The following is a 16,981-nucleotide window of genomic DNA, read 5'->3' as shown; positions in this document are numbered from 1 at the left end:
CACAACTTTCTTTTCTTCCCACCCTTCTGCCACACTGCTGTTCCCACGTGCCCTCAATACACACACATGCTCATTCGCTCACTCACTCATTCAGTCACACTCTTTAAGAAACCCTGACGCAGACACAGACACCAGGAATGTGTCTGCTGCCATCTCTGGGGCCATGGGGAGGGCAGGGCCACGGGAGGTGGCCCTCGTGTACTCTCCTGCTAGCCTGGCTTGTATTTTTATCATGGCTTTGCTCTGGGCACCCAGGCGGGGATCTGGGCCAGCTTCTTCTCATTCCTTCGCTCTACATCAGGACTCCAGAATAATCTCACCCTTGACCGTGGCTGGATGCTCCTGCCCCACACCTTCTCCCGTCAATGGAGCACAGTTGTCTCTCCTCTCTCTCCCTCCCTCCCACCCAGCGTCTGAGTGTTCCAGTCCCTAAACCTGAGTCAGATGCACTCAGAGACACTGTCAGCTTCTCCTGCTTTCTGAATGAGTGGTCTGCAAAAGCTGGATTCACGCCTTGGCTTAGACTGCTCCCCCACCCTTCTCCCCTCCTTTTGACTCTAACTCCAAATAAGGAGCACTCCCTCTTACATAATTGGATGTTCCCAGCACAGAAGCTGACACACGAGGTCAGGCGCGCATGCGTGCAGACTTGCCTTTGACTTAACAATGCCTTTTTTGGGCATCTAACTTCTCCCCAGCTCCCTTCCCCCACTCTCTCCACAGTATCAACAATCAAGGGAGATTTACGCAGTTGGCTCAAACTCTTCCAACCTTGGCTTGGAAGGAGGGGTCATGAGGTTGAATTTACTCTTTTCCCTCGCAGGCCAGGGACAGAGGGATTGGGCGGGGGTGTGGGGGGAGGGTGGCGTGAAGACTAAATATGTGCAAGAGAGGGAAAAAGTGACAGTATGCATGCTTTGGACCTGGGAGCAGTCCCTGGCATCCTAGGCAGTTACGTATATGGGTCTTTAGAGGGATCAAGGAGAATACAGAAAGCTGGAAGCAGAAGAAATGAACTTGTCTTGTTGGAGATGATAATGCTGGAGGTTGGACAATGATGACATTTTTAAAAGGAGAAGCGTCTAACTTTAGACGCCATCCATGATGGCAGTGCGTCCAGGTCAACCAGAAAAGTTGTGGCAGGTACTCGTGGCATCAACATCGACTCTCCTTCGCTTTAGAACTTAGAGAATCCAGGTGCTCTGCAAAAGGATGCAGCTCATCGGCGTGCGGTTTCAGAGAGTGAGCAACTATGCTGCCTCCTGGGCCTCAGTCCTGGGGACAGCCTGGGAGAGGTCCACCCTGACCCGGCGGGGACCAACCACACCTCTCTGAGGGTAGTGAGGACAGGTGGAAGGGGTGCTGCAGCTTTGGGGAGGTATCACATTCCAGAGTATGTGCTTACCAAAGCAAAGAGAGCCCAGGAATGCAGCGCTGCGCCGGCCTCTTTAAAAATAAAAACGCAAGCTGTCCAGGGGACAAGTGACACAGACTGGCTTTGGTGTGCCGCAGGGGATTCTGTGTCGTATGTGAGTGGGTGCACATTCAAATGCAGTTTTCATCGTACAAGCTGACTGGCAGTCTCCTCCTGGGGAATATGGACTGCTCTGAGTCAAAGACTTGGGGGCTGGCTTTTATCTTTTCAAGTCACAGGGCAAACGTCTGATCCTGCAGCTGAACATCAGACAAACCTGGGTTTGAACAGCCTGTACATACTTACTAGCTCTGTGATCTTGACTGAACAATCATGATTCTTTGCAAGCCTTAGCTGCCTCACCTTTAAAGTAGGGATTATAAGGCCTCTTTCACAGGGCTTCTGAGGGGATTAAATGATGTTGGCACAGTGTCTGCACAAAGTCAGCTCTCTACAGATGTTGGCTGGATGGTGGATCCTGAAGCTAGTAAGACCATCAACGTCTACACTCTGAACCTGAAATAAGCCCTGTCTCTTCCTTGGGGAGCCGGCACTCAGAGCTTGCTGGTAGAGACCATGGGCCACAGGCATCAGGTCCTCTGAGTCTCTGGAGGGGGCGCTGGGAGAGATTCCTTCTCCATGACCTCCTGACTGCTGTCTTAAGGAAGCTTCGAGAACAATGTGACCCAGCACAAGATACTTGAGAAGAAGGTCAAGTGTACCATTAAAAAGCTGGGAATAATGCTTTATCGAGAAGATGAAAGACTGTGAACAGAGGAAGATGAGGCTCTTCATTTAACTCTAGTTTGTAGAGGCCCAGGGCGAGGAAGGTGTCAACAGCTGGGTTCCTATTTCTGCTGCAGCTCATACAAAACTAAATGGTCTTAAGAATAAAGTTCTGACAGGAAGAGATATGAGGCAAGTCAACAAGTACAAAATGCCATCACCTGAAAACATCTAGGGCGAACAGAGGTTAACAGACCACAGTCATGGAGAGCTGTCTGGAAGTAACTAGACACAAAACTCTGTTCTTTTGCAATCCTCACTTTGCCTTCATTCAAATTCACTAACACATTCAAAATTTTTTCCCTTTTAACAACAACAAAAGGTGTCATCCATTTTTTTTTTTTTAAGTGGAAAGAGAAGCAGCTCAAGGGGGATTCAGGCACAAGCTCTCTCTCTGATGTTTAGGGCATAAGCCACATTCACCAGCCAGCCATCCCCCCAGCTAACCCGAGGTGTGGTTCCCGTGCAAGGGGCACGGGGGTGGACAGGGGAGGAACTGAGCCTGACTGCAGGCTCTTCTCGTGAGGAAGGGCAGCCCTGACTCCAGAAGCTCTGCACGCGGGGAAGCAGGAGTGCCTGGAGAACACTGCCGCCCCGGGACAGAACCTGTACTGCAGGGGGCCTGGGGGCTGCCTCCTGCTGTCAGACACACGGACGCTCTGGTCATGGGCACAAAATCACCTGGGAAGGCCTCACAAGGTCGTATTGCTGAGCAGGACGGGTTCCGTGTGGTTCAGAGAGCAGAGAGTGATAGGAGTAGCGGAAGCTGCAGCTGAAGACTGACCTGGGTGGGGCACCCTGAACTGGGAGGGAACTTGGGGCCACAAGCTGGAGGAATCAGACACAGAATCCACTTCTTATCCTTCCCTTCTTCTGAAGCGCAAGTACGAAGACCCAACATTTACTGGAACACTTTCTATGCACCCAGACACCTGCAGACAGACACCACGATGGTTCCAGAGCTCAGAGCGACGACACACAGCGGAGCAGCAGTATGCTGCGGTGGATAAGCATGCAGCTGTGGAACACCCGGGGGGGCTTGCGCCTCCACCAAGCACTCACTTGGTGAACATGGATAAGGCCCTCCGTTCTCACCCTCATTAAACCATAAAATACGTGAAAGGAGGGACCGTGTCTGTTTTGTTCACTAACGACCAGACCTTAATATTTTCTCAGTGAATAAAGGAAAATGACCAAGACAGTTGCCCAGTAGGAAAGTTAATGTTAATAGATTTCCTACTTATTGTAGAATAGATACATAATTCTTTTTTTTTTAATAAAACTGTTAATTTCAGAGTGACCTATTAGCATGAGTCACACGCTAACAGAAGGGTTCAGGATTTGGCTCCTGACTTTGGGATCTGCCAGGATGTCTCACACGGGAGAGGTCAAAGCATGAGCGGCCACAGCTCAAGCGTTGTGTGTATCTGCCTGGTTCAGAGGCAGGGTTCCTGGACTCCTGCAGCTGAGCAAAGCTTGCATCAGTTTCATGGTTAGAAAGCCAGCACTAGAAACTCCATCTGCGTACCAGTTTTTCAGGAAATTCAACTGGTGCTGGAATTATACAACCCAAGTTTTAAATCTCAGTATCCTATTCCCCACCACCATGCGTCAGTGCTTCTTCAGCTGTGACCATGTCCGCCCCTCCTGGAGAAACTAGTCTTTACTAGGAGAGCACACGATAGTTTTCTCTTTTCTTCCTCGTTGTTGGTAGTCACGGTGACTGTACACTGTTGGTGAAGAGACACGTCCACTAAAGTGAGAGGTACAGGGCCTGGGGGTAAACTGGAGGAGAACGGACCCTAGCGGAGGAGGAGCTCAGCTCAGCGCCTGAATTCAGGGGTGATGCCAGGGGTCCTGCAGGAGCAGGCCTGTGCACACCTCAGACAACCACGTGATGCTCTGCAGCTCGTCACCCCGCAGCCCTGGACACAGGTTCTCTCTTCTCTTTTGGCTGCAGGTCTCCTGGACTCTACGCTTTCCCTCTCTAGGGCAGAAATCAGGAACCACCTCCAACCTCCGTCTAACCTGAGACTCTAACCTGAAGGGGCACCCAGCAGGCTTACCTCTGGATTAGGGTCCCAAAGACAAGATGAAGAACTTTCTGCACACTCTCTGTACACAGCCATCGCCACTGTTCCATGAGCAGCAAGACAAGCAGGTCCAGGGCTGTGTCAGCCAACTCGGTCTCTGTTCCTGGGGATGAAAGGCCATCTGGAGTAACCCGGAAGAGACCCGCACTCGAGGACACGTTTCAGGGCCCTGGGTCTGCTCTACCTTTATGTCAAGCATCTCACATTTGTGTAATCTATCTGTATTCAAGTCAAGAGATGTTTACTGCATCTCTACAAAGTTCAGTGGCAGGTTCTGTCTTTCTTTACAATTTATGTTCCTAAGTCACTGAGTAATTTTTTATTATAGATAACTATTTTGCCTACTTTCCTTCTGGTTCTTCTGTATTTCCCCTAGGCAGCTGAACACATTTTGCTCCAAGTAAGTGCTCACAACTGGTGACTAACTGCAACTGGCAAAGCCCGGTCCCTTTCCCTTCCATCCACTCGCCTCCGCAGGCAGCAGGGAAATGTGCGGGCCAGCAGATGTGGGACTTGTTTTCCGTAAGCAAGTGGCTCTGAAAGCAACTCAGCTCCCTCAGAGCTGAGGGTTAGGATCCAGGAGATCTCAGTTTGATTTTGAGATAACATGTGGTTCTGGGAAGAACACTGTACTTTTGGTAAAAGGCCATGATGATTACTCACTTCTTTCCTGTTTCAAAGACGGAAAGGGTCACAAACACGCTCATACTCACACTAAGCAGAACTTTTTAAAACAGATGTATTTTATGGGTGGAAGCGTCTGTTCTCTAACTCTGTTCATGGGGTCCCCCATTGCCTCTGACTTGCCTTCCAGGAGACTGCCCCAGAACTACAGAATGTTCCTGAAAAAATCCTCTTCTATCTGGTACTACAGCTGTGATTAAAGTTATAATTAATCATCAACAGTAACTGTATTAGTCTAGGACCAGTGGGTTTTCTCTGTGCAAGCGTGCCCAAGCACAGCTCACTTAAGGGTTCTTACAGAACGTGAACGACGTCAAACTTGGATAAATGTGCTGGAACTGAAGCTTACTTTCTTCTTAATCCCATCTAGTATATATTCTCCTTTTCTTTCTGTCATTCAAGGGGGCATAGGAGCTGATGTGTCTGCTTTCTGGTTATTTGCTCAAAATGTGATATTCAGTTTCTTGGAAAAATAGCATTCCTCAATCTCCCTCTTCAATTCTCTTTTCTTCGCAGGTTTAGCATTTACCTAGAGTTGCAGTCCATGCTAGAGCAACCCACTCCAGTATTCTTGCTTGGAGAATCCCATGGCCAGAGGAGCCTGGCGGGCTGCAGTCCATGCGGCTGCAGAGTCGGACACCACTGAAGAGACTTAGCATGCACACATGCAGAGCTGCCACCATGTGGTGACAAGGAGCATAGCAGTGACAATGAGTGAAAGCAACAAGGGCCCAGGTCCTCTCGGTGCAAGTGGTAAATTATCTATCGTGCGAGCACGTGGAGTCTCTCAGGGCTCAAACAATGGCACAGGAATAAATGATCTCTTTAGAGAGATAATGCACAACATTTAAAGATTTGATTTTGGCTGGAATTATATTATCTTACCCATCCCATCTTATCTATAATTTCTCATAGTTCTCTTGACGCTTTTGCTCTCATAACACATTTACTTAACCAGAGAGAAGTGTGTGAACAGCTGGGGTTGTAAACTCCATTTTTCATAGAATTGAACTGAGGTCCACAGTGCGGACTGACTGTGGGTGCCTGAACAATAGTGAAGTCAGCCTTTTTTCCTCTTCTGGGCCCAGGATTTTGTGATCTTTTATTTGCAAGGGAAGCCTTTGTTTGGCAGGATTTGAAAGACTTTGTTCTTATAAGTTCTGGCACAGCAAATCTACCAGTATCCAGGCCTCCTAATTCTCCCTCTGCAGAGAACACCGCACCTCCAGGAAGCACAACTGCCCTGCCTCAAGCTCCTGAAGACAGAGCAGCGGCCTTACCTCGTCTCCCTCTGCTCCACCCTGGTAACCAGGCGGCATTGTTGGCCACGGCAGTAAACACAACCGAAGGAAAAGATCCAGAGGAAAAGAGAAATTCCATTTTGTGCATGCTGTATTTCAGCTGCCCTGCAGTACATCTGGGCTTCCCAGGAGGCAGTAGTGGTAAAGAATCCAACTGCCAATGCAGGAGACACACGAGATGTGGGTTCAATCCCTGGGTCAGGAAGATTCCCCTGGAGTAGGAAATGGCAAGCCCATTCCAGTATTCCTGACTGGGAAATCCCATGGACAGAGGAGCCTGGCAGGCTACAGTCTATGGTGTTGCAAAGAGTCGGACACGACTGAGAGACTGAGCATACAGTACACCGAGGTGGAGACTTTCGGGAGCCAAGTGGAAACACACCTCCAGGACTAAGGCATCACCAGCACACGTTAGGGTTGACACCGATCAACAGAGGAGCTCACAGGACAAGTGCGCAGAGTAGGGACAGAATGAAGCTCTGGACGGCTGAGGAGCCAACAGAAGGGACAGAGGAGGGACCACAAGAGAGACAGGAAGACCAGAAAGTGGCACCACAGACACCAGAGAAGACAGTTTCTAAACGAAGGGAGCAATCCAAAGATAATGCCAATGTACATTAGGAACAACTGAAATAATCACACTACTATTAATAGAAGCATGGACCTTATCTTGCTGGACTGGACGCCCTGCTTATGCCCCGAGTTCTTCTGATCCACTCAGCCCTGGGACTGTGCCATTCTGTACCCTGGCACCTGACAGAGCCACCCAACGGTCACAATCCAGTGGACACACTAGGCTCTCCGCTGTCACTCACCTGGATCACTGCTGCTGAGGCCTTGGGCTGGAGCAGCAGCATCTGACACATGACCGTCCACACACCCCTCAGCAGTCTGTTCAGAATCTCTTCCGGGAGCATCTGCTGGCTGCACTTCTAGTAACTTTGCCTGTTTTTCAATAAAGGATTCCATCCCAGACACGGAGAGGGTCTCTGACTCCTGAGGAGAGAGCAGGGGCTGTATCACAGGCAGGGTGCAGGGAGTGGGGGCACCTATGGCTCCCGTTGCTTCCCTGCACGTGTCTCGAGGAGAGGACCCCACTGACCCTGTGACCACTTAAGGAAAAGGTGCTTGTTTTAACCTAAACTGCAAGGAGAACAATGCCTCTGTAGTCTCGTTTGCTACAAAAATCGTGTTTCCTTCTAGGAGCTGGCTTTCTCATTCTATCACCTATTATCCCAAGGCTACTACCCTTGAGAAGCCCACCACCCTTGAGAAGCCAACTGGCCAGCCCAGAACTCATAGGAATTCCAAACCAGTCTGAGAAAATACTCCTAGAATAAAAACCAGAGACCCAGATGTCGGTTGAGTCCTTTAGGAAGGCACCAAAGACCTTTCTGATTCTGGAGAACATCCCAACTGCCTATAATGGCAGGATTGACCTCCTAACTGATGATCCCAAGAATTCTCTAGGGATTCTCACCACACCGCTGTCCTGGAGACAGTAGAGAACCTTCTCGTGTGCCTCAGTTATATTCAGTGCTGGAGCAATTTTACTGGATGAGAACCTCAATCTGGATCTGGCACAGAAACGAAGAGCAGAAATAGTGTGTAATTCATGGTCTTGATCCCCATACGAAGGGCTGACCAAGTATTAATACCTCAAAACAGGCATGTCCACACTTATTCTTGGAAGCTTACGGTGGTCAGAGTTGCCAAGAGATGCCTCACTCTGAAATCCCCCAAACAATATTCTTACACACACTGCAGCTCTTGCACTGAGCTATGCTTACAATGCACCTGTGAAAGGGCTTTTGCTAATGTAAAATAAGGACTTGCCCATCACAGTTGTATCCCACAGGCTAGAAGAGTGGCTAACACATACTGTGCACTTGTTAAAAATTTGTTGAAAGTTAAATAGACAAGTGCCACAGACCAAGGTTGCCCTTGCTCTTCACACCTTTTTGCACATCCACTATTCCCCTTGTGTTCCAGATAAAACCAGAAAGGGAATCACAAGGCCTAACCTCAATGTTTCAAGAAATAGGGTTCTTATAAGCACAGGCAACATGGTTACCCTTCAAAATATGGGCCCAGTGAGGGGGGAAAAAAAAAGGCTAAGAATTGCGAGGGTTCTTGCCAGCCCATAAGACATGAACACAGAGAAAAAGACAGTGAGACACACACATAAACATTCTCCAACCCCCTCCCTCCCACCAGCACTGTCTCTCTCTCTGTAATGGCCCAGATACATACAACAAGCGTCCAAGAAGGTAAGTGTGGTGCCCTTCCTCCCCACCTGCTGGCTGTGAGAGCCGCCAGTGCAGGCTGGAGCAGCAGCAATAACCACTGACCCCCTGAAGGGGTCCCTTCTAGCCCATTCCTGTTTACTGCTAGTGTACCGGACTCCTGAGCCAGAAACCATGACAAACAGAGATCAATGATAAGCCTTAATTCTTAAAAGAAATGTTTCAATTTCCCAAGGGGGAAAAAAAAAAGAACGTCCATATTCTAGAGTTTTCCTTCTAGTTAAAATTCCCTGGTCAGTTTGGGCCCTGGCTTCCCAGGGCAAGACCAACATGAAGCCAGGCTACCTCTGCAGGACCTTGGGCTTGGTACACAGTCTGACTGCATAAAAACAGGCACAGATGACCCCTCCCCTCTATTCTAGGACCTAAGAGCAGGGATGGGCTTTGACTGAAAACTGGGGATCCCCTGAGAATTGGGAAGGGTATCTTACTTGGAAGCCTTCTTGCCTTCTGTCTGGGGCTTATTTTCTGTCTCGGCCTCACTCAGCTCCTCTGTAGGGCTCTGGGGCTCAGAGCGAGGGAACGCGGTCTTCAACGTGTCCACGATAGCACTCACCACCATCTGCAGGGGTCATAGACGGCGGGTTAGACAGGCACCACCGAGCAGCAGCAACTGTCTCAAGGTGCTTTCTGCATCCTGGACGAAAAGCCGGCTGACCTGTCTAGCAGAGCCCTATCCATCCACACGGTCAGATACCAGCTAATGACTCAATGGCAACTCTCTCCCCTTTCCTCCACAGCCATGAAAATCTTCTTCCTCACAGAGTTAAGACAGACGATGGGTTCCATGGGAAAAGAAGCCAAAACAACATGACAAATAAAAATATGGGAGTTCTGCGGGCTGGTGAAATGCTTTTCACTTTCAATTTCTTTCTTTTCATACAGAAGAATGATTTTTAGTTTTCAAATTGGTAATACTTTCACCAAGATGTGACAAACAGGAAGTGATACACGTAAGAATATACAAAGAAAAGGAAGAGTGAAAAAGATTATCAAAATAAGGAATAGTCTAAAAACATTTATGATATAAAAATGTGCAGAGCAATTCACTGTAAAAAACAACAACAACAAAAACTGGTTTTACAGTTAGTTCAAACAATTCCTCTTCTTTAACTACAGAAAGAATGGCAAAAACCACTCAGGTTAAAGTTAAGGATCTGGAATTCATACAAACTTCTCTATTTATACGGATGAAATAAAACAATCTTTGCTGAAGAGTAAGAGCTATCCCTATTTCTCAGAATGAGAAAATAACATACAGATTTCTGCTAAAGAGAACAAACAAATGAAACCCTAAAATATCAACGAGATGGAAGGAAACATTGACTGTTCCTTTAGTAACTCTCGCTATTAATCAACACTGCTGCTGGCTTTGTCTTATCCTGTGTTAGTCCTCCTTGGGGAGCACAGCTGGCACAGCCAAGGCAAGACTGACACGGTCAAGGAGGACCACAGTAGAGACCAGGGGACAGCAACTCAGGGAAAGAACATAGTGAACTGCATGGATGTGGAGAACGTAGCTGAGAAAATACAGTTCCCTCTCCAGATTCACAGAATGGTAGTCTGCCGGGAGAGTCCGTATGTGCTCACTCTTATGTCATGAGCAATGAGTACAGCGCATGGCTTTGAGTGGGCACCCAGGGGGGCAGGTGTTGAAAAAAATCAGTGAAGGTTAAAAAAAAAAAATCAGTGAAAGAACACATCAGCATGGGTGAGCAAACCTGCAAAGAACTCCGCGGTTTCACCGCATTTACCCCTTCCTAGTTTGCAGTCTTCTCCTCATAGCAGTGAATGTCTCCGAACATCCCTCACTTGAAGTCCCACTTTATCATTTTATCCCCTAAAGTCTAGATTGGAAGAGGGAGACCCCCTCTTCTGCCAAAGAGTCAGCGCTTTCTAACCTCTTACAACACATGCATTTTTGATCAGGACAAACCTCAGACTTCTGTCCTGGAGATGTGAGAATCAGTGAGAAACCACTGCTCACAGGCTCCAGCGTGGTGCTCAAATGCTCTGCTACTGTCTCCAAAGGTTCCAAGATACCATCTGGAACCTTGTTCTCCAGCAGAGAATCACTACACAAATCTAAATCCAGCTCAGTGTCCTGCCTAAGGGCTCCATCCTGAGTGACCAACGCTGGGAATGACCTTCATCACCAGAAGAGGCCTTCCTGCTCCCACCTGTCCATGGAGATGTGGACCGACCCTTGTACCCTTCCCCTAAAATCACAGCGTCATGATACCATCAGGAGACCTGTGCACGCTTACAGCGTCAGGAGTACTGACACTCCTGTCATTCAGCAATGATGGCCTCAGCAGTACTGGTAACAGGTCTTGAAAACCCCAGTCCATCTTCCACTTACTCCTCTGTGCTGCTCTCCCTTCCCCCGGCTCCCCTGCCTTTCAAACATGCCTCCCCCTTCCCTGCAAGAAACTAAGGCTGAGCAACCCAGTCCCGCTCATACCTTGTCTATTCTGGAGACCACAAACGGCTTCTTGACAAAGGCAATACGAGCATCTGTGTTGAGAGCAAGGAACTCCTGCATCTCCTCACTGTTCGCGATCTCAGGAATGGCACAGAGTTGCTGAAAAGACACAAGAAGGACTTCAGAGAGAAACTCCAGTCCCCAGGTCTCCCACCTTGGCCTGGGTGTCTGGTGGCTACAGTGACAGCAGAGGATGCTGACCTTTAGAAACGATTCCAAGAGGCTCTTGCGGGCTTCCACCCTGTCACTGTCCATGTTTCCAAATGGAAGATCTGGAAAGAGCTTTTTAGGGCCCTTCACATCTTTAAAAAAAAAAGTTAATTGATTAACATTTACTAAGAACTATTCCATTTATTACCCATCACATATATAAGACACAGAAATGCCAAATGTATTTCCTGGGGATTTTTCTCCTCACCTGCAAACTGAGCTGAGAAGTGACCTGAGGTTGGGGTGGGAGCTGGGTACCAAGGCCTGGGCCTCATCCCTTCAGAGTCCCTTCCCTGGGGCCTTCCCTCCACAGGAGTTTATTTCAGGAGTTAGAGATATAACCCAAGGACATAATACAGACGGCCTACTTTCATTATTCATGATAATATTAAGGTATAAGAGGTCACTAGAGTAGGATGTATAACAGCCCTGAAGTCTAACTGCCCAACTTTAAATTTGGCTCCAATCTCTGCTATAATAATGGCCTTAGGCAACCTGCTTAATCTTTGCTTTTTTCTGTAGAATGAGGATAATGATAGTATCTATCTTGTAGACTTTTATGAGAACTAAATGAGCTTAGTAGAGAACTGGGCATATATTTTCAGTATTAACTATTGCTATTAAGGAAGAAAACCTATAACTGAAATCCACGATTTATGCCACAACTTATTAAAAATGTTTATTTGAGTGATCATGGGCTTCCCTGGTTGCTGAGCTGGTAAATAATCCGCCTGCAATGTGGGAGACCTGGGTTTGATCCCTGGGTTGAGAAGATCCCCTGGAGGAGGACACGGTTACCCACTCTAGTATTCTGGCCTGGAGAATTCCATGGACTGTATAGTCAGGGTCAGACATGACTGAGCAACTTTCACTTTCACCTGGCATTTTCTTAAAAAACAGAGTAGCTGCTCAACAGCTTTTATGGTATGAATTAAATTTTATGTCTTCTTATTGTTCCTGTGCCTTATGAGAACCAAACGGCACACCAAGAAGCCTTTTGTTAAAGGAAAGGCAGCAAGGATTTCTGGGTAACAGTTTAATATTTAACAGCAACCAGTCTATGAACCTGTTTAACTCCTCAGAGGCACAGGTGGAAATACGGAAGTTTCTTTTTTAAGCTTAAACTAGATGGGGCCCCAGAACAAAGCATTCAGAGGCAAAGCAGTACCCCGGAAAGCATGTCATGAGTGCTGCCCAGCACCAAAACCCCAAACACCTAAGAGCAAACAGAGGGAGCACGGGACCCTCAAGGCCGCGTTCTCCCTTTCCACCCTCTTCACAGACAACAGGCCTCCAGCCTTTCAGATCAGGGTGGCTGGATGCGAAAGGCAAGCAGGCATTCCGGGGCTGGGGAACTCCTGACTTTTGATGAACTTTCGGAGATCCGATTTCTCCTCCAGACGGGTCTGCAGGTTCAGGAACTCGCGGTAGCGGCGGTTCACGGTGTGGTAGGCCACCTGCTGCAGGCCGCCGCTGCTCTCGCCGTCGAGGGCCGTCTCATACTGTCGAGAAAACGTCTGTTGGCTGCACCAGCTCACTGGCACACAGTAAGCGCAGAGCAGGGTCAAGGGAGCACGCTGCTCCTGTTCTGTCCCTAGCCTCTCAGGCCCCACTGCCGCCCTAAGCTCTAACGAACAGCTCAAATCCCAGGGGGGCTGCTGTATGCAATGCGATGCCTTTCCCAACAGAGGCGGCCCAGGTGGTGAGAAACGAAGTTCCACTGCCTTTCACTCCTTCCATTTCAAAGTTCTCCCTGCAAACCCTGTTTACTCATAACCACTTTCAAATCCCAAAGACAGAGGATAAAACAGAAGGTATGACACTGATAATGATACCGGCTCTCTTACCCCTAAATTATGAGGCTGGATGTTATAGGGAGATAACCATCTTGTCATTATCCTCAAACCAGTGATTATCTATATTACTTGAGGGAAGAACAAATAATCGAAAACAGCTGAGGAACAACAATCATTTGTTTGCCTGGACTACACTAAAGGAACATATGTTTTTGTTCTGCTTGGGGCTGATTAATTATTATTCTTGGACCAACACTGAACCTTTCTTTCCAAGGACAGATCATCTGTCTGTATGATGAGAAGACATGTGAAGACTGGAGATGTTTTATGGGGTCACAGTCGGCTGTCTTCATATGTGAGGAGGGCTGGCATGTGGGAAAAGACAGCAGTGCTGAATGTTCCCCCAGAGAGAACACCCCGAATGGCATGAAAGCTGCAACTTCAAACCTACAGAGGGAGACTGTGTAAGATACAAAGAACGCTGTGGGAGAACAATACACATGCTTGTTCTCATCAGGAGTAGGTCAGTGTTCCTGTCTGGTTAAGGTATTCTGTGGGCAAGCAATGCAAGAGTGGTGAGACTGAGGCTGGTGTCGAAAGCTTGTCCAGAGGCAGACAGAGGTGTTCATTATGAGTTGGAATGAGCAAAGCAGTCCCTCAGGCCAGTACTGAGAAGGAAAGGCCTAGATAAGAGATGCATGTGGAATTTAGGTGAGGGCTCTCGCATCCAGAGCCCCTGGGAGCTAGGATGCTCTCTGTGGCTATTCTGCTCCGTGAGGGACACTATATGATACGTCTCCAAACTTGGCTAGGCCTCAGAATCTCTTGGGCTGCAGAACCTGCTGTCAGAATATGGATTCTGACAGGTGCTAATGGATTCTGAATGAGAATTTCCCAAGAATGGGTCCCAGGATTACTTATTTTTTAAAAATACAACTTTCTGGGAAACTTGGAGGTAGCCTATATCAAAACCCAATAGCTCGGCTGGTAAAGAATCCGCCTGCAATGCAAGAAACCCCAGTTCCATCCTGGGGCGGAAAGATCCGCTGGAAAGGACAGGCTACCCATTCCAGTATTCTTGGGCTTCCTTTGTGGCTCAGCTGGTAAAGAATCTGCCTGCAATGTGGGAGACCTGGGTTCAATCCCTGGGTTGGGAAGATCCCCTGGAGAAGGGAAAGGCTACCCACTCCGGTATTCTGGCCTGGAGAATTCCATGGGCTGTATAGTGTATGGGGTCACAAAGAGTCGGACACAACTGAGCGACTTTCACTCTATCAAAATCAGCTTTAGGGAGCTGCTGCTTGAATCAAACCAGCCACCTGATACAAGAACCCCCTTCTTATCGCTTCTGCCAAGCAGTTCCTACTACCACACTTAAACACCTCCAGGGAGAGGGACTCGCCACCTTTTGAGGTATATATAGGTAAACAACCTTCCTTTCTAAAACAAAGTATAAAGGATATTAGTACTTAAAAAAGAAATTAGCAAGGAAGAAGTCTGGAAAGGATTTCTGGGCTGTATCCACTGGAAAAATAGGATTCCCAGCACAGTGACAGCCCTGAGATTCTAGGACGGTCTGTGAGTGTCATGGAAGCCTACTCTGCTTCACTCATGAGCTTCAGACCCTCCATATGGTTACTGGTTGAATTAACCAGAGCAAACTAAGTAAGAGCAGACTTCCTCCTTGCAAACACTGGCTTCACTGACTGCTTTCCAAATCCATTCCCAGACCAGAGTGGTGACCGTGCACTGTGTTACCTTCACCGTGTAGAGCGTGTATGGGTGGAAACCGGTGCCACTGTGCTCTCGAGCAGTAATGGTGCCAGTGATGCGAAGGTTCTGAATGACCACGGGGCCGTCTGGACTGCCCAGGGACTCGAAGTTGAAGGTGGCTGAGCTGAGGGGTCCAGGTGGAGAGGAGGAGAGCAGGACCTGTGGCAGACTGGAGTCCAGGGAGCTCCCACCATTGGTGAGATCCTTCTCTAAACACGAGGGACGTGGGGGGCATATCCTCTCTGGACTGGGCAGCAAAGTTGTGAGACAGGCGTCATTTCCCTGCTCTCCCTCCTTGTCCGCTGTGTCAATCTGGATCTCTGGGCAGGAATTCAGCATGGAGGCAAGCAGGCCCGGCTCTGTTTCTGTTCCTGGACCCTCCTCAGCTTCTGCTCCTTCTATTCCTTCGGGTCCCTTGCCATCCTTAGGCTCCAGAGGCTGGGAGCCCCCGAGGGCACACAGGGCATCCTGAATACTGGCAGAGAGGAAGGGGCCTGGGGTCATGAGCATGATGGTTTCTTTGCTCAGTTCAGACAACGGGGACTCCAGCTCTGCATCTTCAGACAAGAACAGAGGCTGCAGGAAATGAGAAGAGCTGTTTTCGACTTTTCTCTCCTCCAGCACTCCCCCTAGATCTCCCTCCAGCGCTTCATGGCCTTCTTCAATGTCTGGGGAGGGGTGTGAAGGCCCGTCTGGTTCACTACAGCTTAGGAGCACTGGGGCTGCTGCTGGAGAAGGGGCTTCTGTGAGACCCTGGACCTCAACAATCAGCGGCAGAGATGTGGGCACTGAGGGCTGTTCCAGGGCACTGGCTGGGCAGAGTGGATTAGCCACTCCTGCTGGGTTAGTTCTGGCCTTGGAGAAGATGCCCACGAGTACAAGGTGGATCCAGTCGGGATCCGAGAGCTTGCTGATCAGTGGTAAGATGACATTGCAAGTGATGAGTTCCACCACTATGTGCCTGCCAGTCCGGGTCTCCAAGTGTGGCTTTGGCACTAGTCCTTGAAGCAACACATTCACGATGCCACGTGTGTAGGTGACCTCAGCGCTGGGGCTCTGCACTGCAGGGTGTGGAGCGCTGGCCCGGCAGTAAGCCTCCCAGAGCTGGGAGGGCTCCCCTGGGCCACTCTGTTTCCCTGCGGCCTCCTTCGCCTGAATATAGCTCTGCAGGTGACAACCGCAGAGAGTCAGAACCCTCTGGGCAAGAGCATGGCTGTCCACCCTGGCCATCCTCCTCCGGAGCTCCTGGACCAGCCCTCGCATGGCTGCCTCCATCTCCTCCTCGAAGGCTGGCTCCTGGCTCACCGTGCGGTACCAGGACGACACGAAGTCCCGCATGATCATCCGGATGGTGCGGTCGATCTCCAGCTCCAGCTGCCTCTCAGCCTCCGGGTTTGGGGGGCAGACGGCCATTGGGATGAAGCGCTCCAGGTGCAGCCGCCCTGAAGCCCCCACGATGGCGTCAGAGCCCAGCCATCCTCCCAGCACCAGCAGCAACGCAGACAGAAGGCACAGAAGCCACACGTTGACCAGGAGGTGGATGACCAGGAGCCAGCCGAGTACGGCCCCCAGGGCCACTAGCTTCCGGCTACTCAGCAGGTGACTGACGCCGGGCCCGGCCGGGCGCTCCGGCGCCAGGATCTCCGTCTCTGTCTTCATGGCGGGCGGGCGAGGGCTCCCGGGACCAGAGCCTCCCTCCCTCACGTCAAAGCCAGGGAGGGGGGCGCCGAATGTGCCGCGGACACAAGAGCCGGGTGCCGGTCAGGCCTGGGCCGGGTCGCGGGCCCTGATGTCCTACAGGCAAGGCCGGGCGACAGGGCCAGCTCGGAGGCTCGCCGCAGCCCCGTCCGGCCGGGACGCTGCCCTCGAGGAAGACCCTGCGTCCTTCATGGTGCGGGGTCGGCGACCTGCGGCTTCAGAGACCCGGCAGGGCCGTGGGCCCACCGAATATTTATTGAGTCCACCATCGAGGTGCCCGCAACCGGCTCGCGCACCGCCCGCCTGAGCCTCGGCTCCAGTGAAAGCGGTGGTGTCTCCTTCGCCGCCTCGGAGGGGCCCTCGCCTTGCTGGGGAAGCTGGGCACCTAACCTCCGCAACCCTGCTGCTGTTAAGGCTGCCGGCCGGCCGGGCGCC

The 16,981-nt window shown here is 50.0% G+C and overlaps 1 protein-coding gene across 5 annotated transcripts in view; it reads right to left on the bottom strand.

The window, feature by feature from the left end:
• The window catches only part of SNX19 (sorting nexin 19), a 32,712-nt gene extending 15,731 nt beyond the window's left edge, over positions 1-16,981 (bottom strand). For 2 of the 5 annotated variants that reach the window (XM_086383107.1, XM_086383106.1), the window contains exons 1-8: positions 14,834-16,981; positions 12,643-12,781; positions 11,271-11,371; positions 11,049-11,168; positions 9,016-9,146; positions 7,759-7,855; positions 7,094-7,274; positions 4,267-4,396 (exon numbers count right to left, since the gene is read on the bottom strand). In XM_086383107.1, coding sequence (XP_086239233.1) covers positions 4,267-4,396; positions 7,094-7,274; positions 7,759-7,855; positions 9,016-9,146; positions 11,049-11,168; positions 11,271-11,371; positions 12,643-12,781; positions 14,834-16,507 — 2,573 coding nt within the window. In that variant the 5' untranslated portion in view covers positions 16,508-16,981. Of the gene's footprint in view, positions 1-2,445; positions 3,133-3,405; positions 3,931-4,266; positions 4,397-7,093; positions 7,275-7,758; positions 7,856-9,015; positions 9,147-11,048; positions 11,169-11,270; positions 11,372-12,642; positions 12,782-14,833 lie in introns of those variants that run through there. The other 3 variants (XM_086383108.1, XM_086383109.1, XR_015157375.1) reach the window with 3 other exon arrangements.

Source organism: Bos grunniens, chromosome 29, assembly GCF_055505025.1.
Source record: "Bos grunniens cultivar Pamir isolate PY7600 chromosome 29, Bosgru_T2T1.0, whole genome shotgun sequence".
In the NCBI taxonomy this organism is placed as follows: Eukaryota; Metazoa; Chordata; class Mammalia; order Artiodactyla; family Bovidae; genus Bos; species Bos grunniens.
Note: the sequence above shows the minus strand (reverse complement) of the source record. Positions and strands in the feature narration are given on the sequence as shown.